This window comes from Enhydra lutris, unplaced genomic scaffold (genome assembly GCF_002288905.1).
Source record: "Enhydra lutris kenyoni isolate GAN:26980312 unplaced genomic scaffold, ASM228890v2 scaffoldscaffold26, whole genome shotgun sequence".
Classification (NCBI taxonomy): domain Eukaryota; kingdom Metazoa; phylum Chordata; class Mammalia; order Carnivora; family Mustelidae; genus Enhydra; species Enhydra lutris.
The window spans coordinates 20,989,947-21,015,697 of NW_019154110.1; the positions used below are offsets into that span (position 1 = coordinate 20,989,947).

The window sequence follows — 25,751 nt, forward strand, 5'->3', positions numbered from 1 at the left end:
GAGCCCGATGCGGGGCTCAATCCCAGGACCCCGGGATCATGACCTGAGCCGAAAGTAGAGGCCTCAATCCACTGAGCCACCCAGGCACCCCAATATATACAGATTTTTAACAAGGAATGTAAGATACTGAATTTTCTCATCTAGTCATCGGCTTGTTCGGCTTAACACAGCATATGACTACAGTCTAGCTCCCTTGTCTTGTTCGCCTTCTCCGTGAGTTTGGTTTGTGTGCACACAGGAGTAAATGGGCAATAGGATCTGATTTCCCTGATGGATAGGTTTTGTTGCTTTGGTTTTTGCAGAAATAGATTTTCATCTCCTTTCCACCCTACAGATATTCATGTCTTTCTCTTAACCTTCTTGGATAGTTGATACGCTTTTTTTTTTTGCTCCCTCCCCGAGGATGCCTATTTTATTATTTTTTTCTCCTGGGGTTTCTTTAGTTCTACATAAATGTTTGATCTATCCCCCGCCCAGCTGTCCTCCATAGTTGACGGTTTTCAGGTGTAATTTGTGGGGCCTTAGAACCTCAAACATACGGGAGTCTTGGTTAGTGGGGCAGGTCCTGAGTCCTGTGGAAGAGCAGCCTGGTTCCCTTTGTGAATTTGCTGTGTCAGAGCAATTTTGGAACATTTGTGTAGATCCAGAATAGAATGCAGTTAATGAGGCACTATGCCCACCTGTACGCAAAAGAACTAGATGTATTTATTTTTTCCTAGATTTATTTTTTCCATGAACATTATATCAAAAACCAATGCTATACCTTGGGTAATTGAATTTAAATTAAAAAGGAAAAAAAAAAGAATTTTCCCCCCAGATTTCCACCCCAAGTTTATACTTTTTTCTCATTAATTATTAAAGGTAAATTCAAAGATAAATTTGTTGACTAGCTGATTTTTTTCCCCCTGAGTTTAACAATAGTACCTTTATGGATGCTATTTTGTAAAAATTTCATCTTAGTTAATTGTGGTATTTTTGTTGGTGGTTTGCTCTGCTTTCCCTGTTTATTCTTCGCTAAGTGGGAAGAGTAAAAACTTTGATGGTTGTGTGTTTTTTTATCTTTATCTACAAACAACACGGGCTAGAAGATTTTCAAAATATTAAGTTAGTCAGCTTTGATTGTGTAGTTCCTTTCATCTGTAAGAGAACAAGCTGAAGACAGGAAGGGTATCCATTTGTAACGATATACGCAAAATACGTGTTTCTTAGACACGCTTTGAATGTAGTGAAGAACGACTTGATTGCAAAGGTGGATGAGCTGACCTGCGAGAAGGACGTGCTGCAGGGGGAGCTGGAGGCTGTGAAACTAGCCAAGCTGAAGCTCGAGGAGAAGAACAAGGAGCTGGAGGAGGAGCTTAGGAAGTAAGTTTAAACCTTGGCCTCTCTGAACCCGGCTATCTCTGACGGGTCTTTGCTGGTGGGCCACAAAGGGTCACAAGTGTGTCTCCCACCCCTGCTGGGCCAGCTCTGCCACTGGTAGCCTTCTCCAGCCCCAGTGGGTGGCCCTTTCCAGCCATTCAGGAGCAGCAGACGGTGCTGGAGGGTTAAGGGAGCCTAGTACCCTGTGGCTCTGCTGTAAGTGCACCGTTCTGCTTGCCCAGCCTTATCATTGTCACTTTTTGTGGCTGTCACCATCCTAGTGAAAAAACTTAGAACCTTTCGAAAATTTGCTCATAAGAAAATTAGAAACATTGTTTTCCTTTCACCCAGCTTTCTTTAATACTTTTTTTTCTGAGAACAGTGCCGCACTAATGTTCCCCTAGGTGAAGGGAACTAAATACTCTGGAAAGAGAAGAATAATCATTTTGTGTCAATTAAAAATTTTGACCTACTCTTTTATTCCTTGAAAAGATGAACGCAACTCAAATAACATGTTCTTTTTTTTTTTTCCCCACCAGAGCTCGCGCAGAAGCCGAAGATGCACGGCAAAAAGCAAAAGATGATGATGATGTAGGTTTATGATGTCAGATTTTTTTCTTAATCCTTTTTGGTTTTTAAGAAAGCTTACTAATGAAGCTTTGGATATAGCATTATAGAAAGATAGAAGATCACTTTGTGGTCATGAGTAGGACAGCGCACTCTTCCACATGGTATCTGGAGGTTGAGCTTTCTGGCTATGTGTGGTGTGCTCATTTTTTTCCTGTGGCTCTGTGCTGTGACCTTGTTTGTATGGTCAAGCTCAAGGACCAGCCGCAATATTTTGGATTTCAGTATTGTTTGTTTTGTCTCAAATTTTTACTTAGAAATATGAAAGCTTGATTATAAAAGTTGTTTAATAGTATTATAAAAGTTGTTTAATAGTATTAAACATAAAAAAGATGAATTCTAAAACTTTAGTAATAGGCAGTCAGCTTATATTGTTTTCAACATATGTAAATACAAAAGACTAAATAAGAGTTTTTACCAGTATAATTAGCATCACAGCACCTGTACAGGGTGCCCTATACAGAATGATTATTTAATGCCCCTGCAATCTTGCTTTTTTTAAAAAAATATGTAATACTTGGTACATACCAAAAATATACATAACATAGGTAAGTTATGAAACATAATAAATTAACATAATGAACCCACCACTTAATCTAAGAACTAGAACATTATCAAACATTGAAGCTACCTCCCCTCTTGAAGAGACCACAATCCTGTATTTATCATTTTCTTACCTTTCAAAAAAAGGATTTTGGGGGGGCACCTGGCTGGCTCAGTTGGTAGAGCGTGCAACTCTTGATCTTGGAGTCATGGTGAGTTCAAGCCTCACACTGGGTCTAGAGCTCACTTAAAATAAAAAAAATAATAATTTTATCATGTCACACATATATGTATCCTTATAAAATATGGTTTAATTTTTCATTGTTTTTTATTTTATACTTAGAGATCCACTACTTTTACTCAGCATTATGTTTGAAAATATTCAGTCCTTGAATCCTCTGTTGTTTGACTTCCTTTAAAGGAGAGGCAAAGTTGTTGCTGGAGGACAGAGGAGGAGGTCCCCGAGGGCTAAACTCAGCCTCTTTCTTATTCACACTTGCAAAAAAAAAGCCCTATAATTAAACCAGTCTTCCTCCTCAGAAGAGCATTTAGGAATGACAGTAGAAGAAAGCTGACTTGAGCATATTTCTTTGAGTCTTACCACACTCACATCCTTCACTCTCTCTAAGAAGAATTAGAGTTAATACACTTGTCTTCAGCTTGTATTTCCATTGGGTGCCTTGGTACTTAGCCAGTATATGTAGATGATGGGTAGTTTGAGATAAGTTAACCCCTTTCGGAACTAAAACTAACTTGTAAAAAATTGCTGAATAATTAGTATTTGTTAAAGAATATCAACTTAAAATAATGTTGTTAGAGGAACATTTCCAGGCAAGCATGTTAAATCTATGTCAACAGATTAACTTTGTTCATCTTTCTTGGTTTTAGTTCAGAATCTACTCTGGTCTTTGTATTTCCTTTATAGTATGTTCAAATATCTGTATTTCTATTCAGAAATTAAATTGTTTACCTCTTTTCAGTCATAAGTAATTACTAAAATATCTTATTGATTTTATTTTTATATTAGGTTGTTTTTCATTAAATGATCCAGTAGATGAGAAATTAAGAAATGTTTCAAAGCTTTGATTCTGCTAAAGTTTAACATAACACCAAAAACAGATATAGGCTCCCAGAGTGATCTGCAGTGTTCTTTTTGTTATAGAGTGATATTCCCACAGCCCAGAGGAAGCGGTTTACTAGAGTAGAAATGGCCCGCGTTCTAATGGAGAGAAACCAATATAAGGAGAGATTGATGGAGCTTCAGGAAGCTGTTCGATGGACAGAGATGATTCGGTTCGTGAGAGACGTGCCTTTTGGCGCTTTTCTAATATTGTTTCCTAGGTTTGAATATTCCTTCACTCAGAACTGGAGTCCAGTCTTGGGGATCCAAACCTCGTACTCTGTTTACTAGGAAATACTTTCTGAAATAACACTAGGAATTAGGGACAGTATGTATGATCAAAATGAGTGCCTTTTGTGGGTAAAGGGCGCTTGGAGAATGTTTCCATAACCTCTAAAAGGTAATTATTATTACTTAGGAATGATGGTCTGTTTTCAAAAGAATATAGAAATTGATACTACTTTTACAGTAATGCCAGAGAAAGATACGAATTTCACGTGCCACCCAAAAAACTAAGTCATTTTTACTCTGTCTTTATGTAAAATACTCTTGTCCAGTTCCCCGCCTGCACCCCCTTTCTGGCTGTTTATACAAAATGTACTTTCCGCAGACATCTTCACTGATCTGATCTTAGATCTCATCTAATGCTGCCATCTAATGGCCGTATTCTCAGTAACAGGAAAAGCTCATGAAATGTTCGTGAACTAGCTGCCCCCGAATTTGCCTGTATTTTTGAGTTTAGATTCCCATGTCAGATTTACCAATAATAGTACAGATACACTGACACATTGTTTTAAAGTTTATGAACATATTTTTTAACCTCCCACTTTTACTTTGCGATCACATTATTTAACAGTTTGTATGTCCTTTACTGGTGTCATACTAGAATGAAAGTACTGTGTATAGGACATTTATGACTTGTTAAGCTTGTAATTGCTGCTGAGAAGGAAGGAGATCAGTATTCTGATCTTCATTAATTGGTCAAGAAGCTAATGTACTAAGAAGCTTGTTCTTAACTCAAACATTTAATGGATTTTACATAAACAATAAATATTTTAAAAATGGACATGGGGTACCTTGGTGGCTTAGTCAGTTAAGCCTCTGACTCTCGGCTTCGGCTCGGGTCATGATCACGGCGACATGAGATTGGGCTGTGTCGTCGGGCTCTGTGCTCAGTGGGGAGTCTGCTAGAGATTCTCCCCCCACCATCTCTCTCAAATAAATAACTAAATTTTTCTTAAAAATTGAGGTATATAGAGACATAGTGCATTTTCTTTCCTTTTTTCTTTTTTACGATTGATTTATTTTAGAGAGAGAAGCACGAACGGGAGGGACAGAGGGAGAGGAAGAAAAATCTCAAGCAGACTCCACATCCAGCATGGAGCCTAACATGGGGCCTAATCTCACAACACCGAGATCACAACTTGAGCTGAAACCAAGGGTCAGATGCTCAACCAACTGTGCACCCAGGCTCCCCAGCAGGCTTTACTTTTCATTGCTATTTTTGATTCTAGCAGCCATGTGCTAGTCCACAAGTGAAAAAAAAAGTGGTGCCTTTTTTTTTTTTTTTTAACTTTTCCATTGAATTAAAAGATGTTTTCAAGTTAGTCCTTTAAAAAATGTGAAAAGTGAGCCCTGATAATGAGAGCAGAATCCTTTCTACCTTACTAAATTAGTTTGGAGCATCTTATTTTCTGAAATTTTCTTGAACTACCTATCAATCCAGTTTATCCCTTTCTTTGGTCATCTTTTCAGTAATGGAAAGTATTAGTCCTATGAAAAATGACCCATCAGAATAGTAAAGGTACAGGTTATCTTATGAGAGCTGGAACATGAGCACGTTCGAGACCTTTATGTAAAGCTAAGGAGTCACAAGACAATATTTTGACAAAAGGGAGAATATCTTTTCCCCTTTATTGAAGATAATACCTTTATTGAAGATATCTCTCTTCAATAAATCCTTTTTTTTTTTTTTTTTTTTTTAAATATTTACATTCAGGCATGTTGGCTATCTGTTCAGCAGAGATGACAATCTTGTCTTGGTCAGTGGACTGAACTCTTCGATGTGTCCCCTGTTCTTCAGATAAAAAGCTAAAACACCTCACTGATAAAACATTTTTTCTTTCTTTGTTTTTCTTTTTAAATATAGTGCATCAAGAGAAAATCCAGCCATGCAGGAAAAAAAAAGGTCAAGCATTTGGCAGTTGTAAGTATCTAAAAACACATAAAAACATTAGAGAGCACTTTGAGACAAGATTATAGTCAAAATATATTTCTGAGAATGATTTTGTGTCTCCTTTCTTTTTAAAATTTGGAGTATATAGCTAAGTTGAACTTTTTTCTTTTTGATATGTAGCATGCCAGCTCGGTAAGGCTATTCTTGAGGACAAACATATGCTGTCGTAAGCTGCATCCTGTTGCTTATGCACTTGGTAGAATCTTCTGCTAAATTAAATAAAAATTATGGGGAATTATTCAGAGTGATAATTACGTGGATCCTCAGTAAATAGGTTATATGGATTCACTGGTTGTGTGATTGTAAGGAACTTTGCAAAGGAAAGCATAGAAATTAATGTCTGTAGGTTTGAGAGGTCAGTGTGTTTGTGTGTTTCAGAGTTGAATTATGTTCATGCCGGAAGAACTGCACACTTACTATACTTTAAACTTACCCTTTTTGGTGAATCTGCTATTAATAGAACTGTTAATTCTTTTAAGTGGATATGAAGGTAGATATATAATTTGAGCTTAGTGAGAAAATGTTTAAGATGTGTGTTAAAATGATAGTAAGTGTTCCAGTACTTTCTTACTACTTTTAGAACTGGCAAACTAAGCTTCTGTTCAAACCATGCAGCTATAACCTTGCTGTTTAACAACTCCTGGGGCACCTGGGTGGCTCAGTGGGTTAAAGCCTCTGCCTTCGGCTCAGGTCATGATCCCAGGGTCCTGGGATGGAGCCCCACATTGGGCTTTCTGCTCTTCTGGGAGTCTGCTTTCTCCTCTCTCTCTCTGCCTGCCTCTCTGCCTACTTGTGATCTCTGTCTGTCAAATAAAAAAATTTAAAAAAGTAAAAATCTTTAAAAAAAAAACAACTACTAGGACCCATCTTACTCCTTCATTACAAGAAGTTCCCTGTACTTCAGCGTTTCTTCCTTTCATTATGTGAATTGCTAATTAAAGTGCGAGGATCTGCCATTCTAAGCAGTAGTTCCTCTTTCCTGAATGTCTGAGTTTGGCTGTGAGTTATTGCTAAGGATGCAGTGTATGACTACAAAAAATCTTTCTGCCAGTTTCTAACTCATGGCTCTGTAAAAGCTCTCTGGAATTTATGGAAAGTTATGGATTGTTTTTTATAGTGCATGTAATAACACTCTCTAGTGGGTGCTCTCTCTTGCTCTCTCTTGCTCTCTCACTTTTTTCTTTTTAGTTTCAGCCGACTTTTCAGCTCCTCAAGTAATACTACTAAGAAGCCTGAACCACCTGTTAATTTAAAATACAATGCACCCACCTCTCATGTTACTCCTTCTGTCAAGAAAAGAAGCAGCACCTTATCTCAGCTCCCTGGGGATAAGTCCAAAGCCTTTGATTTCCTTAGCGAAGAGTAAGTATTTTGCGGACTAGTAGTTATGCTCCAAATAAGTTAATAGTTCAGAACATTCTTGTCCCTTATCAGATCAGTGGTAAGGTGCCCATAAGTCTATAAAGAAGCCTATAAAAAATTACTATAAAGTAATGTGGCTGCCTACCTTTAAGACTTGTAGTCAATATCTTGTATGAAAATTGCATTTCACAGGTTTCATAAAAAGAATTTGTTAAAATATCTCTTTGTTGCTGCTCAATAACACTGATAAATATTAGCAAAATGTTAAAGGCCTATATAAGCCTTTATCCTAAATGTTTGAACATTTACTTTGGTGTCAGAAGTTGATTTTCCCTCCTGACTCTGCTGCTCATTAAGTGAACATGAACTTGGACAAACTAACCTCTCGCCCCAGTTTCTCTGGCTGTAAATGGAGTATGATAGCCTCTCAGAGGCACTAGGGTTAAATTACCCAGGGTTTGTAAAGTGCCTGACACACAGATTTGTTAACTAAGACATACACAGCAAGTTAGTTTGCGTTTCTGTCTTCTGAAACAAAGCAGTGGTGTCCAGAAATTAACCTTTATTATCTTCATAAGAATATATGGATTTATTGATCTTTAGTCACTTCTAGCACATTCTCTGGCATGAGAAAATTCTCAGTAACTATTTGCTGAATGAAGAAAGAAAGGGGAGGAACTAAAAATATTTAAGAATTTTTCCCTTTCATGTGGCCAAAATCTGAAACCTAATAGAAATCGGATGGCTGATGATTCAACATAATAAAGTAAGCTGCTTGCCAATCTGTTAAAGTTTGACTGCTATACCCACTGCACAACTTTAAAAGGCCGGCTTTAGGATAACACTTCTTAGGCAGATCTCTGAAGTAATCTTAACTGAAATTTTGTAATTTTTTTGTTGTCATTTTTGCTGTCTCAGCAGGAAAGGGGAGATTTGCTGTTGTTATATTCCTTTAATTAAAAAGGGAAATTTCTTTGCATTTTAGAACTGAAGCTAGCTTAGCCTCACGCAGAGAACAGAAGAGAGAACAATATCGGCAGGTAAAGGCCCACGTTCAGAAGGAAGATGGTAGAGTGCAGGCTTTTGGCTGGAGTCTGCCTCAGAAGTACAAACAGGTAAGGTGTGAACATGGTATGAGCATCTAGTGGGAAGTGCTAGGGGAGAGGAGTATGTCTGGGCATGAAGGAATTTAGATACCTGTCTCAAACCTGCTCATTTTAAGTTCGTGGACTTGGCACACACTTGCAGAAGGGTTGATGGTAGTGGTTCTCAGGCTGTTTTCTGGAGCCTCAGAACTCAAAAGAAATGCTCGAGTCTGTGAGGAGGCAGGGGGTCAACAGGAGGTTTACCAAGTGCACGGACTTGAGGTAATCCGTTGGTTTTCTTTTGTTGGTTTTTGTTGTTTTGTTTTGAGGGATAATTGACATACAGCATTATATTAGTTTCAGGTACACAACATGATGATTTGATATTTTTATGTATTGTGAAATCATCACCACAGTAACTGTAGTTAACATCATCAGCAAACATGGTTACAGATTTTTTTCCTTGTGGTGAGAACTTTAACCTCTCTTAGCAGCTTTAATTGTGCAGTACAGTATTACTAGTTAGAGTTGCTGTGCCATACGTTACATCCCGAGGACTGATTTTGGAAGTTTGTACCTTTGACCTCCTTTACGAAGCACTTCACCTGTCTCTCACCCCTGCCTCTAGCAGCCACCAGTTTATTCTCTGTGTTTAAGAGCTTTGTATGTTTGTTTGTTTAAGATTCCACACAGAAGTGAGATCATACAGTATTTGTTTTTCTGTGTCTGAATTTACCTCCCTTAGCATAATGCCCTCAAGTTCCATTCATGTTGTCACAGGTGGAAAACTACCGTTCTTTTTTATGCCTAAATAATATTCTTTTGTATTTATAAACCACATTTCCCTTACACATTTATTTATTGATGGGCACTTAAGTTGTTTCCATGTCTTGGCTACTGTATGTAATGCTACAGTGAACATGGAGGTGCCTATATCTTTTCAAGTTAATGTTTTTGTTTTCTCCAGATAAATACTCAGAAGTGGAATTGCTGTATTGTATGGTAGTTCTATTCTTAATTTTTTTTTAAAAAGTCATCTCTGTGCCCAGTGTGGGGCTTGAACTCATGACCCCGAGATCAAGAGTCGCGTGCTCTACCAACTAAATGAGCCAGGCACCCCTATTTTTTATTTATTAGGAGCCTCCATACTGTTTTCCATAATGGCTGTTCCAGTTTACATTCCCACTATCAGTACATAGCGTTTGCTTTTCTCCACATCCTTGCCTTCTTGTCTTTTTGATAATAGCAGTTCTGACAGGTGTGAGATGATACCTCATTGTGGTTTTGATTTGCATTTCCCTGATGATGAGTGATGTTGAGCATCTTTACATGTACCTGTTGGCGGTCTGTATCTTCTTTGGAAAAATATTCAGATCCTTTGCCCATTTTTTAATCTGTTTGTTTGTTTTTGCTATTGAGTTTCATGTGTATCTTGCTGTATTTTAATTGAAGATTTCATTTTTTTAAAAATATCTTTTTTCGGGACACTGGGTGGCTCAGTGGGCTAAGCCTCTGCCTTCAGTCCAGGTCATGATCTCAGGATCGAGCCCCACATCAGGCTCTCTGCTTGGCAGGGAGCCTGCTTCTCTCTCTCTCTGTCTGCTTCTCTGCCTACTTGTGATCTCTCTCTCTGTGTCAAATAAATAAAATCTTAAAAAATATATATATCTTTTTTAGATTTATTTATTTATTTCAGAGTGAGAAAGAGGGAAGGAGGGAGAGAGGGAGAGCACACGCAAGGTGAGCAGTGGAGAGGGGAGGAGCAAAGGGAGAGGGAGATCGATGTGGGGCTCAATCCCAGGACCCCGAGATCATGACCTGAGCCGAAATTCAGAGTCAGCCTCTTAACTGACTGAGCCACCCAGGTACTCAGAAAAACCTTTGTTTTTTAGAAGTTTTAAGAAGCCATTGTCATGTAACCTTCCAAACTGTTGGCGTAAACCTCAGTTCAGGTTTACACGAGCTTTACTTGTCTACTTCCATATTCACTTTCCCTGAAAGACTCACACGTGAGTACACATATACACGCACAAACATACTAACATGTACCTGAAGTAGTGTATCTCTTCTGAGCTCCCATAGTATCTTGTTTATTTTTTCTAACTGCCACTTGACTTTCTGCTTTTTTTTCAAATAAGAATAACAGAATTAACTTGGACATGATTTCAAAGAGGAAGGATGTACCAGCATTGCTTGCCCATGGCTCAGTGGTTCTGTGAGCTCACTTTTGATGAGACTTACCAATGTGTCTTTCTCTCTCCCCCCTCTAATTACTAGGTGACCAATGGCCAAGGGGAAAATAAGATGAAAAATCTACCTGTGCCCGTCTATCTCAGACCTCTAGATGAGAAAGATACATCAATGAAGGTAAATTAATTTTGAAGTTAAAGGAAATATTTCTTAAACTCTGGATGGGTTTTCTTTCTGAAACCAGAAAAGTTTAAATTCTGCTTTTGTGGGTGAGGTTATTGTTTATTTTATAATTTTAAACTGGGATACTTTGAATATTAAAGACCTGTATTCATGGGGCACCTGTCTGACTCAGTAGAACGTGCACGTCTTAATTTCAGGGTCTTGAGTTTGAGCTCCACACTGGGGAGAGTTTACTTGAAAGAAAGGAACAACAACAACAAAAAGACCTATATTCATAATCATTAGATTTTTAAAGAAATGTGAAAAGTTCTAAATGTTTTTAGAAAGAAAATGACTTCCTTACCCTCCCCCCCCCACCTTTTTTCAAACCCAAAAAGCTGTGGTGTGCTGTTGGAGTCAATTTATCAGGTGGGAAGACCAGAGATGGTGGTTCTGTTGTTGGAGCAAGTGTATTTTACAAGGATGTTGCTGGCTTGGATACAGAAGGCAGTAAACAGCGAAGTGCATCCCAGAGTAGCTTAGACAAGTTAGACCAGGAACTTAAGGTAAGTGTATGCACTAATGTTTGACCTTCTGGTTGTAGCTTTTTGGTTCAAAACTTAACTTCTGGTCCAGCTTCTAATTGGGATTATTATGCAGGTTCCTTACACTCTCTTTTAGATCCATTTTACTGAGGTGTATTTTACATATGATAAGGTATACACACTTGAAATGGGTACAGTTCGAAGAGTTTTGACAAATACACCCGTTTAAAAACCATCAAAATCAAGATATAGAACATTTTTATCATTAACCTGCCTTAACTGGTATTTTTTACTTTACTATTTAATATTGAAAGGTGGTTGTATTTTTAACCTTTTCAAATAATCTGAAAACAAATGCAAAACTGTATTACACCTTACTGTTATAGCATAGCTGTATGAATATGTATACATATATATCATTTTAAACATTCATTTTCTTACTCTGTATACATAGGAACAGCAGAAGGAGTTAAAAAATCAAGAAGAATTATCCAGTCTAGTCTGGATCTGTACCAGCACTCATTCAGCTACAAAAGTCATCATTATTGATGCTGTTCAACCAGGCAACATCCTCGACAGTTTCACTGTTTGCAACTCTCATGTTCTGTGTATAGCAAGTGTACCAGGTAGGAGGAAGCCATGTCCCTCTTTTCCTACCATCTACACCTTTTTACTGACAGGAACTGACTTGTTGCTGGAGGTACAGTTATGCACTGCTCTCATGGAGTTTATGTTCTAGCTGGGGAGGACCAAAAATAGACTGGAAATAAATGACTAAATAAGATTTTCAAATATTACAAAGAGAATAAAACAGTGGTAACATAAGAAGATGCCTGGTGGACAAAGAGCAAGGGACTATTTAGATTGATGAGAAAGAGAAGGCTTCTGAAGTTATGGATTGAATATTACATAATGTTAAAACATTGGTTTAAAATGGGTGCTCACGATATGTCTACAGAATGGAATATTATTTAGTCAGAAGAAGAAATGTAATTCTGTTACATGCTACAACATAGATTAATTTTGGAAGCATGCTAAGCAAAGTAAACCAGACACACAAGGGCAGATGTTGTATGATTCCATTTATATGAGCCATCTAGACTAGGCAAATTCATGAAGACAGAGGTAGATTAGAGATTAATAGGAATAGGGGCGGGGGAGGCTCGGGGAACAGGGTTGATGAGGACACATTTTCTGCGAGGTGTGCTGGAAAAATTTCAGACATAAATAGTTGTGGTTGCATGGCATTGTGTAAATAAATAATGCCACTGGGTTGTACACTTAAACATGTTGAAATGGCAAATTTGATGTTACGTATGTATATTTTACTGCAACAAAATATTTTAATGTGCTATGAATAAGAACAGCCTTCTGAATAAAGGAAAAGAAATTTATCTTTATATGGTAAATGCTCAGTTTTTCAATGTATTACTAATATCTTTTTTTTTTTTTAAGATTTTATTCATTTATTTGACAGATAGAGATCATAAGTAGGCAGACAGGCAGGCAGAGAGAGAGGAGGAAGCAGGCTCCCTGCTGAGCAGAGAGCCTGATGCGGGGCTCGATCTCAGAACCCTGAGATCATGACCTGAGCTGAAGGCAGAGGCTTAATCCACTGAGCCACCCAGGTGCCCCTGTATTACTAATATCTTAAGACACTGTGTACACCTAGGGCGATGAGCTTTTAATAGTGGTGGAAGTCCATATTTCAAATAGTATACTTGATAATTTAAAAAAATTATTTTTACTGACTCATCGGATATTAGATTTCCTTGTTTTTAACCTCAGGTGGCTGCTGAGGAACTCAGTAAGAACAGAAGTGTCACTTCTGACATTTTCACGTTTAGTTATGCTTGCAGTAATAGAAGTATTATCTTAATTTTTGAAGTTACTTTCTCATTTTGTAAAGGTTAATTTAAATAAAATCTAAAGTTACCATGCTGGCGGTGTATTTAAGTAGTTGTCCCATCTGCACGCTCTTATTTCAAACCTTACTTACTTAGCTATTAGAAAAAGGTTTATCTTGTTTTTCAGGAGCAAGAGAAACAGACTACCCTGCCGGAGAAGAGCTTTCAGAATCTGGACAGGTAGACAAAGCGTCTTTATGTGGCAGCATGACCAGCAATAGCTCAGCAGAGACGGACAGCCTGTTGGGGGGCATCACAGTGGTTGGTTGTTCTGCAGAAGGTGTGACAGCAGCTGCCACTTCCCCTAGTACTAACGGTGCTTCTCCAGTGATGGAAAAACCACCAGGTATCACTCTCCTCTTTCATGTCATCAGTATGGAGTCAGAGCCTATCCCAGAGGCCTCATTACAGACTCCTACTCGATTTAGATCTTCAAGTAATGAGGGTGAAATGCTCAAAAGAAGACACTGTAATACTGTTGTAATGCCTATTAAAACAAGAATTCTGTGTTTCAGGGCACCCGGGTGGCTCAGTTTTAGGCGTCTGCCTTTGGCTCGGGTCATGATCCCAGGGTCCTGGGATCAAGCCCCACGTTGGGCTCCCTGCTCGTCAGGAAGCCTGCTTCTCCCTCTCCCACTCCCCCTGCTTGTGTTCCCTCTCTCGCTGTCTCTATGTCAAATGAGTAAAATCTTTAAAAACAAAAACGAACCCAAGAATTCTGTATTTCATGGCATAGGGTGGAGGAGAATGGGGTAGGTGGAGTGGAATTCTGTAGCGGTGGTTTGTGTGGGGAAAAGCTCAAACTCAGAATAGTTAGCATGTTTTATTTATTTTGTAGAAAAGGAAGCAGAAAATAGTGAGGTTGATGAAAACGTTCCGACAGCAGAAGAAGCAACGGAAGCCACAGAAGGCAATGCAGGGTCAACTGAAGACACCGTGGACATCTCCCAGCCCGGCGTGTACACGGAACACGTCTTCACAGATCCTCTGGGAGTTCAAATCCCGGAAGACCTCTCGCCGGTGTATCAGTCAAGGTATGCGGATGGGTCAGCAACTTAGGAAACCAGGAAAGTGCTCACATGAAAGGAAGAAAATCCTCTCAAGCAGCCACAGTATTCGCACTAGGTCTCCATCTTTCCTTCCACTGCATCTGCTCTGGATTCCCCTCCACTCCGCTCCCCTTATATTCTCTATTCCTTCTAACTTAAAAAACAAAACAAGGTGAAAAAAACAAACAAACCCTTGCCTATAGGTGCAGTAGTCAAAATCTTCCTGGTCATTTTCTCCTCTGATATGATTTGTTTTTTCATTCCCATTCCAACTGTAACCGTGCCATTTTCCTCCCCAGCCCTCCTTTCACTCCAACCCCAGTTAGCTGTGAAATTCACAGTCTAGATTTCCCATGTGGGTTTGGATGACTTTAAAATTTTGTTTTCTGGCAAATAGCTTTTCCTTTAAAGCAATAGGAAATCTAGGCCCATTTAATGAATTCATTATTTTCTGCCTTCTCTAGGCCTTTATAGAAAGCTGATAGAGATCTGTCTAAATGTGATTCTTTTTTTAATTTAATATTCCTCCTCTTGTTTATAGAGTGATGTTTGTGTCTATTAACATTTGTCAATATAAAAATAAAGTCATCTTGGGTGCCTGGGTGGCTCAGTCAGTTAAGTGTCTGCCTTCAGCTCTGGTCATGATCCCAGGGTCCCAAGTCAGACTCCCTGCTCAGCGGGGAGCCTGCTTCTCCTTCTTCCTCTGTTTGCAACTCCCCCTGCTTATGTGCACTCTCTCTCTCTCTCTCTCTCTCTCTCTGTCAAATAATAAAAAGAATCTCAAAAAAAAAAAAAAAGTCCTCTTTTTAGGAATAACAAGTTTTTCTCTCTTGAATTTGGTAGCCCACTTACCTTTTTCTAAAAATGTTCTGACAATCCAAAGAAGGAAGGTCTTAGGAGAGAATATGAGTATGTTTTAGCATAATAATTTATTTTAGAAAAAAAATTTTTTTTAAGATTTTATTTAAGAGAGAGAGCAAAAGAGAGCATGAGCTGAGGGAGAGGCGGACTCCCCACTGAGCAGGGAGCCTGATGCGGGGTTTGGGACATGACTTAAGGCAAAGGCAGACTCTTAACCTAGTGAACCACTCAGGCGCCCCTAGAAAATTCTTTATACTCATTCTGTGTGTGTGTGTGTGTGTGTGTGTGTGTGTGTGTGTGTGTGTTTTGTCTTATAACAAACCATGCCTTCCTCTTCTTTTCCCTAAGAAAAAAAACTAAAAAATTCAAAATAACCCTAAGGGAGAACCATAATTATAAGTCTGGATGTTAACTGCTATATTACGATGTCTTAACTCCCTTGTCTGCACCTTGGTTCTCTTTAGTATGTTAATGTTACTTCTGGTACAGCTGTTGAAATATTTATGATAAGCATTTAAATTTGGTTTTTCTGGAATGCTGGTGTTTGATTTTTTTTTCTCCAAGCTGTTAATCTAAAAATAAACTAAAATGTGGAAATGTTCAGTCCCTAAAAACTGCAGCTAAGCATACTCAGATGCTTTCCTTTTCCCCACCTTGCTAGTAATGACTTGGATGCATATAAAGATCAGTTATCAGTATTGCCAAATGAACAAGACCTGGTGAGAGAAGAAGCTCAGAAGATGAGTAGCCTTTTACCAACTATGTGGCTTGGAGCTCAAAATGGCTGGTAGGTGCCAACTCTTAATACTACCTTTTGGAATCAGAAGATAAATAAGTAAAATGTGGTGCATAGGCATACAACAAAAAGCGCATATTAAAGCAGAGAACTTTATGTACTTACAAATTTTGAGATGATATTCTAATTACCTCATAAACTGGACTTGCATTGTTTATGAGTGCTAAATCATATAGTTCTTTGTCACAGAATATTCCCTTTATGTAATATTCTTGGAAGAAGAGGTAAATAAAACTTGAAAATCTGGGTGATCCAGAAATAGGAGATCCTGAACAGCCCAGAGATGGAATTATGGGTGCACAGGAGGCTTATATAGGCTAGAGTGTATTCAGGAAATACCAACGATTAATCTGTTTGGCTGCAAGAAGGCCCAGTTCATTCTGAACGTAACTGTGAAACACACTAGGGAGACCAGACAGATCCCAGTCTGAAAGCCTAGGAGATGATGACGAACGTTATGTGGTTTGTTCACATTCTAGTACGATGAGGAGTCTCCGAAAACTGTGCTTCTGCACAGGTTAAGTAAGGTCACTAGTGCATCTTTTCCTTAGGAGTTAATACTACAGAGTGGAGGGTCAACCAACTTTTTCTCTGAAGCATCAGATAAGAAATGTATGGGGCTCTGTGGTCATATGAGCTCTCGCAGCTTCTCAGCTCTGGCGTGCTGGCACAGATAGCCACTGTGCGGGCAGCACGCACGTAGCGGAGCGCAGCTGGGCTCCTGGAACACTGTGTGGATGCTGAAAGCCTCAGACGTCAACAGATACTCTTGATTTTTCCCAGCCTTTTAAAAATGTGAAGATCATTTTTATCTCGCACACTGTATGGAGACAGATTTGGCCTGCGGGCCATAGCTTGCCACTTTCTGATGTAAGCTAGTGTGTCATCAGAAAGTTATAGTTTGGTGTAGTAGAAGAGTAAGGTCATTTTTTAAAACAGATTTTAGCCAAGGATTCTGAAGTCTGTGGGAACCTGAAACGAACTGACCGTGCATTATTCTAGTTCTGACTTTTCCCTCTTCTGTGTTTCCTTTTGCGTAAGCAGCTTATTTCTTTGCGTTAGACTCTCGTTGTTGTTATTTCCTAAGATTTTTGTGTTACTCTTCTTACCTCCTAAGGGAACTTTGTGGTCATTATTGGATGTAAGCAACAACTTGCTGTTCTCTGTGCCTTACCAGTCTCGATTTTGTTCTTGCAGTTTGTATGTGCACTCATCTGTAGCCCAGTGGAGGAAATGTCTCCATTCTATTAAACTTAAAGATTCGATTCTCAGTATTGTGTAAGTTTTATTTTAGAAATTCTTCCTTTCAAAAATATGTATTTTGGTATAAGCTATCTTTTTTAAGACTGTTAAAGCTTACATGTGCTTCATGATTAAGTCAGTATCCAGATTTTTCTTTCCCACTTGTGGAATCAGAGAAGCTGAATGAGATTGAAACTCTTACTTACTACAAAGTAAAATAATTCCTATATAGAGCTTTAAGTCTAACTTGTCAGGTTGATTCCTCACCAACTTGTCAGGTGAGTTCTGTAGTACTCTGGGGAGAGAACCAATGAATACCTATTAATTTGTTTGAGGGTAGTCTTTAGAATTGGTGAGTTGTGGACTGGGGCATTGATTCACTAGTCCTTTCCTGTATGTCTCTATCAAAAACTCCAAAGTCCGCAGGGCTGACTGTTAGTTCCATTTAAGGCACCTGTCTCGGGTCTGTGGCCCTTCTGTGACAAGAGCAGCTTGGGGCTGGAAAGTGAAATAAGAAAGTCACTGCACAGGCTTTTTGTTTAGTTCAGCTGACATTTTCATAGCAAGACTTTCTCAAGAAGAGTGTGTTCTGGGGCGCCGTGCTGGGTCAGTATAGAGTATGTGACTCCTCATCTTGGGGTCGTGACTTTGAGCCCCACACTGGGCATAGAGATGACTTTACAAAAAAAAAAAATATTCTTTAGGTTCTGGTATATCTGGAATATCATGGATTGGCCCTCTGAGGGCCTCTGAACTAGTTCAGTAGCATGTGGTCCCTCCCGCATTCCCAGATGGAGACTCCTGAAATCCCTTTTCCTGTTTGCAGACACGTGAAAGGAATTGTGTTAGTGGCCCTGGCTGATGGCACCCTTGCAATCTTTCACAGAGGAGTTGGTGAGTTGTTATGAATATATGATGTGCCCAATTTGTTGCTTTGCAAAATCATTTTCTAGCAGATTGGCCTGTGTTTTAAAGAAACGATACCTAATAAGAGAAGAAATAAAGCTTTAGGGCGCCTGGGTGGCTCAGTTGGTTAAGCAACTGCCTTCGGCTCAGGTGCTGATCCCAGAGTCCCAGGATTGAGTCCCGTATTGGGCTCCCGACTCCACGGGGAGTCTGCTTTTTCCTCTGACCTTCTCCCCTCTCGTGCTCTCTCTCACTGTCTCTCTCTCAAATAAATAAATAAAATCTTAAAAAAAAAAAAAAGAGAGAGAGAATAAAGGTTTAAACTGAACACTAACAGTATATGACTTCAATAGATAGTGAGTGCACGTGTTTATTATTTCAGGATACTTTGGCATAATGTGAGATGGGGGCACTTGTTTCTCGTTCATACACTTCTTCAGTTAGGAGACATTTAATGAGAGGGAAGGTTGGCATTTTTGTTGTTCAGTATTTTTTTTTTTTTAAAGATTTTATTTATTTATTTGACAGATAGTAGGCAGAGAGGCAGGCAGAGAGCCCAATGTGGGGCTCGGTCCCAGGACCCTGAGATCATGACCTGAGCCAAAGGCAGAGGCTTTAACCCACTGAGCCACCCAGGCGCCCTTGTTGCTCAACATTTTTAAGATAATTTGCATCCACTTATATTTGGAAAGTTTTTAAAAAAGTTTTTAATTGGATATGGTTTAGTCATTTTTGTGTCCTATTATTTTTATTCTTCCTCTTTAAAACCAGTGTATTTATCATCTGCAGATGGGAGGGGTGGTCAAGGTCCGAAAACGTGCCTTGAGTTAAAAGGGAACTAGAGAAGTAAGCATATGACACTTCCTAACTCCTTGGTACATGTATCAGCCAAAAATGATCATTCATTTCCTACCTGCTAGATTGCTAGAGCAGGAAAATATTCCATAAGCATAGATACACTAAATTTGGATTTTTAGCAAGTCTCCTATGTTTTTGGGCTTGGAAAAATAAAGAGTAGATGATGACTAGGTGTCTTGGCAACTAACTGGTACCTAGAGATTGCTGCTTAACGACTTGATATCATCAGAGGTGGGGGGCTCTCTTTTGCCTTGTTTAGACCCTTTGTAGACTCTCTGAGCTTAATCCTCACAGCAATTTATGAAGAAGGTTCTTTTGTCATCCTCATTTTATAGATGAAGAAACTGGAGGCACAGGTTTTCAGTCACTTCGTGGTCAGTCAGCTAATAAGTACAAAAGCCTAGAAAAAATGTGGTAATAAATGTTTTGGGGGACGCCTGGGTGGCTCAGTGGGTTAAAGCCTCTGCCTTCGGCTCGGGTTGTGATCCCAGGGTCCTGGGATCGAGCCCCAAGTCGGGTTCTCTGCTCAGCGGGGAGCCTGCTTCCTCCTCTATCTCTGCCTGCCTCTCTGCCTACTTGTGATCTCTGTCTGTCAAATAAATAAATAAAATCTTTAAAAATAAATAAATAAAATAAATGTTTTGGCAAGCTGAACCCAAAATTATATTGAAGAACAGACAAAAGACCTAATAAGTATAAATGTAAAGTTCTGCTTTGGGGTTCAGAAGAGTAAAAAGGGAGCAACATGTCTGAAGAATGAGAAGTACCTAAAGGTCGACCCCAAACTTAATACAAGTTACTGAAAACCTTCAGCCTCCTAGAACCCTGTGTCCAGAACAGGACTGGTGATCACCCTGCTCCGCTGCGGTAGACTGACAGCATGCTAAACCAACAGACAAAGTGGAGTTAGGATGAAGGGTCTGCAAACTGTAATACATACAGAGCACATCCCAAGAGTGTTTCATTTTGAGAGGAGAAAACATAGGGCAGTAACGAAGTGGGACTGAGTTCTTCTGTGCCCATTGCGCAAAGCTACAGACTGATGGGCAATGATATTCTAGATTCAACTAGTTACGTGTGGGGAGTATTTTTCGGACAGTTACAGCTTTTGTAAAATGGAACAGCTGCTTTGTGAGGCAGTACGTTTTCTTTCACTGAAATTGTTCAAGCAGACTCTACAAAAGCAAGCTTTCAGTGGCTGATTCCCATTTGTATTTCTGCCATCGGAGGTTATTGGGTGTGTAATTCCTGAACTGTTAGTATTATTAGCAATGTGTTGTCCTTAACATTTACAATATAAATCAAAATGCAAGTGAGAGAGAAAGAGAAAGATTATCCAGAAAATAATACTAAATCCATTCTGATTCTTAAACTGTTATTACAAACGGATAACTGGTATCTGATTTATCACATCACTGCGAGTGAGTGTGGAGATCCAGGCCACGGGTGGCTCATGGGACATCTTCCCCAACTGTGCAGTAAGTAGACAAAAGGAGAGAATTCAGTCTCCGCAAAGAAAAGATAAACTATGCGGTATTTTGCAGTGATCACCTATAATTGTGTTAATGCACCCAAATACAATGTTTCTTATGTTAAAATTGAGTGAAAGGTGATATGCATTAACTAATAATTTACTTCTTATTTTAAAGATGGGCAGTGGGATTTGTCCAACTATCACCTGTTAGACCTTGGGCGGCCTCACCATTCCGTCCGGTGTATGGCTGTGGTACATGACAAAGTCTGGTGTGGCTATAGGAACAAAGTCTATGTGGTTCAGCCGAAGGCTATGAAAATAGAGGTAAGTTAACCTATGCTTACTTTAGTTACTGAATTTGACTTTTCTGAAGACTATAGTTATATTTAACTTCTTTAGAAACTGTTTTCTGAATCTAAAGGGCACATCAGTGATGGATTGGATGACAGCTTTTTTTTTTTTTTTAAGATTTTTAAATTTATTTTTTGGAGAGAGAGCAAGATAGGTGGGGGGAGGATCAGACGGAGAGAAAGAAGCAGATTCCCCGCTGAGCAGGGCGCCCGAGATGGGGCTCCATCCCCAAGATCCTGGGATCGTGACCTGAGCCAAAGGCCTAACCGACTGAGCCACCCAGGTGCCCCTGGATGACAGTTTTCTGTGTTACTTCACCTCTCTTGCCACTTTTGACTATGGTGGGAAATGGTTTTTTTTTGTTTTTTGTTTTTTTTTTTTTGTTTTTTTGTTTTAAGGAAGGAGGATTCACACATGAATGTTTAAATGTATGTACGAATATCCATAGATGTAACACGTGTATTCTTGGGATTCTTGGTTCTTGATATGTGTACTTAAGCGTGGGTTTTGTGGGAGGAGGTTTCCCCTGTCTCTGTCACTCCACGTGGATCCAGGAAAATCCATACCTGTGTCAGAGACTGAGAAATAAGATTGCAATTGGCAACTTGTTTTAAAAATAAAAACCTCTTAGCATTGCTCTCTTAAAAGTTTTGCCGCAATATACAAATTCATTCTAATTGTTAAAGAAAAAGGGCAGGAAAAATTTAAGGTAAAAGTCCTTATCCCTTTTTTCCAAATCTAGTTCCTGCATGCAGAGATACACACACAGAGCAGTGTAGGTTCCTTTTTGTTTAATTTTAAATAGGCTTTTACTTCATGCATTGCTCTGCAGCAATACAAAATCCCGAGATCAAATTTAGGCTTTTTGTTGAACACTGTTACAGAGTCTGGATATGCCAGTGCTACTTGGGTAAGTTGATACCCTGCACAGTGCCCAAGTCTAGCATCCTGAAGCTGTTTGTTCTGCGTATTGTTCTGCAGTCTGGGATAAAAGCATTTGTGTATGTCAGAGTCATCCTATTTAGTAAATAGTATTTACGCACCTCTTCTAATACATGGTCTGCCAGATTGCTGTGTAAATTAGCACAGTTTTTAAACATGAACTCCTGTTTAATCAAAATAACATTGTGATCGAACAATCTTTCCTAGAAATCATTTGACGCGCACCCCAGGAAGGAGAGCCAGGTGCGGCAGCTTGCGTGGGTGGGTGACGGTGTGTGGGTCTCCATTCGTTTGGATTCCACACTTCGTCTCTATCATGCACACACTTACCAGCACCTACAGGATGTGGACATTGAGCCTTATGTAAGCAAAATGTTAGGTAAGCTTCCAAAGCATTCTATGTCCGTTGAAGAAAATGTTTTATTTTTAAATGGTCTCAAATGCTAGGTAGAACGAATGAATAAGTTGCCTCAGGACTGGTGAGCTCTTATCACTCAAAGTGTCAGGCAGATGCTCTGTGTACCCTGTGGCTCCTGACAGGAATTTGGGATCATTTTTGACTCCTCTCTTATTCCACACACCTAATCCATCACTGGGAGCTGTCAAGTCTGTCTCCAAAAATATCTTAAATCAGTTACTTCTTTATCTCTACCGTTATCCCTGTAGGCCAGGCCACCATCCTTACCCCGCTAGATAACCGTGAAGCTCTTAACCGGTCTTTGTGTTTCCGCTGCAGTCTGTTCGCTGCATGGTAACCAGTGTGCCAATACCACCGTGACATACTTATGTAACACCAGCCACTTTTAGAATATTCCTACCTTAGGTGAGGTGACATTTTGTGACAACACCAGAAGAACTGGTCCAGGGGCCTGGACCACTCTCCTCACTCACTCTGGTCTGCTCACACTGACCTGAGCTCACCAGGTTCCTTCCCACTTCAGGCTCCTCATATGTGTTATATCCTCTGCCAGAGAAGTTCTTCTTGGTCCCTTTTTACTTGGTTTTCAGGCTGAAACTTACATGTCAGCTGGAGAACATACCTTGCCTGATTTCCCAATTTGATAAAGGTCCTCTCATGCTTTCTCTTCATGGGCTTGTTATTGTGGTTGCATCAGTAATATTTGATTCTAGTTTGTTGTCTTTCTTGCCCCAAAGACCAGAAGACCCACAAAGAGCTGGGACCATCTCTGGCGTGTTCCATCCTATATCGTTAGTCCCTAATCTAGCACTCTGAGTATTAGGAATGTCATAAATGCAAACTAATTTTAGGAATATACTTTTCTTTAAAGACTTTATTTTAGAGAGAGAGCGTGCACAAGCGGGGAGGGGTTAGATGAGGAGGGAGAAAGAGAAAGAATCTAACTCAGACTCTACACTGAGCACAAAGCCCAGTGGGGGGCTCGATCCCAGGACTGCAAGATCATGACCTCAGACAAAACCAGGAGTCCGGCTCTTAACCAACTGAGCCACCCAGGCCCCCCAATTTCAGTAGTATATTTTGACCATAGGTTAAAGATCTCTAACATAGACTGAATGGTAGTTAAGGCTTCTAATGCTGTTTGTGATCATATTCTCAGTTCTTGTAAGTAGAACTTGTGAGTAACTAAATGTTATTTGTCTTAGACGTATGATTATCTGTTTAAGAATTTTCCTTTCAAGTCTCAGAAAATAAAATCAGTTGTAAAAATTCCCTTCAAATAGAAAACGTGCATCTGTTCTCCCTAAATTACATGCCTGTGATAACCTAAAATTTCAAAACGGCTCTAGAATCAAAATGTGTAAATAAGGAAAGACTGTAAGTTCCGTTAAAGATTGTTTTTATCTATGCAAATAAATGTAAGGCAAAGTGGAACTCTTTAGGCTTATAAAAACAAAGGACCTTGGGTTTTCCAATCTGGCAAACTCTGTTTTTGTTTTTTTTTTTTGTTTTGTTTTGGGTTTGGTTTGGTTTGGCAGCTCCTTAATTAAATCTTGTGTCGTACCTCTTGATTAACAGTATTTTCTTTCTGAATGATAATATAATGTCAGCCACTTGTAGAATTTTCTTTTTTCCATTAACAGTGAGTTATCAGACAGGAGATAAAGCCCAATGAAAGTTTGCTTTGGTGTGCACCTTCAGGAGACATCCAGCTAGCTCTGGTCACATTTCTTCTGTCTTGTATTAATCTAGCCATTCTAAGGGATTTGGAGCTTAAGACATCATCTGTTCTAGTTTCTCAATAAAAATTTTTCCCACCCACTGTACAGGTACTGGAAAACTGGGCTTCTCTTTTGTGAGGATCACAGCTCTTATGGTGTCTTGCAATCGTTTGTGGGTGGGGACAGGAAACGGTGTCATCATCTCCATCCCACTGACAGAAAGTAAGTATATTTTTAGCTGACTGTCACAGTGCAGACAGAAGAGATGCAGGGTATAGTTGTGTCCAGAATTCAGGCAAAGGGAATGATTTTGGTATTGGCAAATCTGTGGTAATCCAGGAACTCAAACTGATGACAAAGACCTAACTGTTGTTCCTTCATTACTTCTACAAAATGTATACATTGTAGCGAATTAATAGTGTCTGTTAGGACCAACCTTTATAACTAAAAATGTTCCATTGTGGGAGGCTTTTCTTCGTAATTCAGGGATCACAGTCCTATTTCATTATTTAAATAAAGGCTGAAGTCTGGCTTTCTTAAGGGTTAGTACATCAACGTCCAGAAACAGGGCCTAGAATCATTCTGGTTCTTCACATCCTTCTGGCAGTTACTATAGGATATTCCACTTGGCTTATTTGAGGTTTTGAAAATGTGGGGAAAGTCTCTTAGGTTAGCAAGTGCTTGTGATGCTGGAGACAAGCCGTCTCTCCTGTATGTGAAAAGGATGTGAACAAAATGTACATTGTATGTTTTTTACATTATGTTTCATTATTGTTATTTTTGTGAACAAAGTGTACATTGTATGTTTTTCATGTTATGTTCCATTACATTGATTATTCATCAAATAAGCATTTTTGTGTTACAGAATTCATGGGCCGGGAATGGTTTGAAAACAAGTGCCATAAGTCCAGAAAATAAGTTGATAATTAGATAAAATAATTCTGAGGAATTGCCTGCCTTTCTTCAGGGAGAAGGGGAGATGCTTGGAAGGTGGTCTGTCTGGAGCCTTTGAAGAACCCAAGTTCTTAATCCCAGCTGTCTTTTATGCAATTACTTATAAATCTGCATGAGTTCATCTCCCTTCTTTATAAAAGAGAATTCCATTTTAGCATAGCTATTTGAACCCGATTTCTTTATTTGTATTTTATTTTTTTAAAGATTTTATTTATTCATTTGACAGACAGAGATCACAAGTAGGCAGAGAGGAAGGGAAGCAGGTTCCCTGCTGAGCAGAGAGCCTGACACGGGGCTCGATCCCAGGACCCTGAGATCATGACCTGAGCCGAAGGCAGAGGCCTTAACCCACTGAGCCACCCAGGCGCCCCTGAACCCGATTTCTTAAAGAAAAGGGGGAAATATTTGCATTTAGGAAATGCTCCCTGTTAAGTTCTTATTCTCTGAAATCGCTTTATAATTAAGAAAAGCAAAATCACAGTGAATCAAATAGTCCGTTTTGAGCAGAGATGGTCTACAGAAGCTTTGGTAAGAACTTTCCATGTTACTTGGTATCACACCAAGTTGGATTCTGTTACTGTAGTGAGGAGCTTAGAGTGCCAAGCTAGCAGATAGAAGAGAAGCCGCGAGAGTGGAGGCTCATGGTAGTGCTCGTCCCCCCTGCCATGCACCTCTCCATGTCCCTTTCCTCCTCTCTCACTGTAGCCGTAATCCTCCACCAGGGACGCTTACTGGGGCTGAGGGGTAAGTGCAGATCCTGAACCCAGCTCTTCTTCCTGGCTTCTCATGGCCACCAGGAGGCTGTCCTCCAGCTCTAGATGCCCTCTTGAATGTTCCTCAGTGCCATCCTCTCACAATCACTGCATCGCAGCAGGCGTTCTCTGTTGGTTTTATTTTTTAACGTTTGTCCCACGGCCACCAAACTACTGCTCAGCAGCTTCATGTATTTATCGTCTTTCGTTGCAGCTGAACTTTCTTCCAGACTTTGTTTTCCTTCCAGTAAAAACACGACGCATCTCTTAAAACTGTCATTAATCTCCATT

The 25,751-nt window shown here is 39.5% G+C and overlaps 1 protein-coding gene across 5 annotated transcripts in view; it reads left to right on the forward strand.

Moving 5' to 3' along the window:
- Positions 1 to 25,751, forward strand: part of LOC111151228 (sperm associated antigen 9) — a 137,240-nt gene that overhangs the window by 99,534 nt on the left and 11,955 nt on the right. For 2 of the 5 annotated variants that reach the window (XM_022509026.1, XM_022509030.1), the window contains 18 exons: positions 1,210 to 1,362; positions 1,899 to 1,950; positions 3,692 to 3,822; positions 5,799 to 5,855; positions 7,074 to 7,247; positions 8,233 to 8,362; positions 10,610 to 10,699; positions 11,083 to 11,250; positions 11,684 to 11,855; positions 13,264 to 13,482; positions 13,975 to 14,170; positions 15,708 to 15,833; positions 17,040 to 17,120; positions 17,911 to 17,978; positions 20,498 to 20,646; positions 21,823 to 21,994; positions 23,863 to 23,976; positions 25,414 to 25,452. In XM_022509026.1, the coding sequence (XP_022364734.1) occupies positions 1,210 to 1,362; positions 1,899 to 1,950; positions 3,692 to 3,822; positions 5,799 to 5,855; positions 7,074 to 7,247; positions 8,233 to 8,362; positions 10,610 to 10,699; positions 11,083 to 11,250; positions 11,684 to 11,855; positions 13,264 to 13,482; positions 13,975 to 14,170; positions 15,708 to 15,833; positions 17,040 to 17,120; positions 17,911 to 17,978; positions 20,498 to 20,646; positions 21,823 to 21,994; positions 23,863 to 23,976; positions 25,414 to 25,452 (2,291 nt within the window). Of the gene's footprint in view, positions 1 to 1,209; positions 1,363 to 1,898; positions 1,951 to 3,691; positions 3,823 to 5,798; positions 5,856 to 6,005; positions 6,018 to 7,073; positions 7,248 to 8,232; positions 8,363 to 10,609; positions 10,700 to 11,082; positions 11,251 to 11,683; positions 11,856 to 13,263; positions 13,483 to 13,974; positions 14,171 to 15,707; positions 15,834 to 17,039; positions 17,121 to 17,910; positions 17,979 to 20,497; positions 20,647 to 21,822; positions 21,995 to 23,862; positions 23,977 to 25,413; positions 25,453 to 25,751 lie in introns of all 5 variants that reach the window. The other 3 variants (XM_022509027.1, XM_022509028.1, XM_022509029.1) reach the window with 2 other exon arrangements.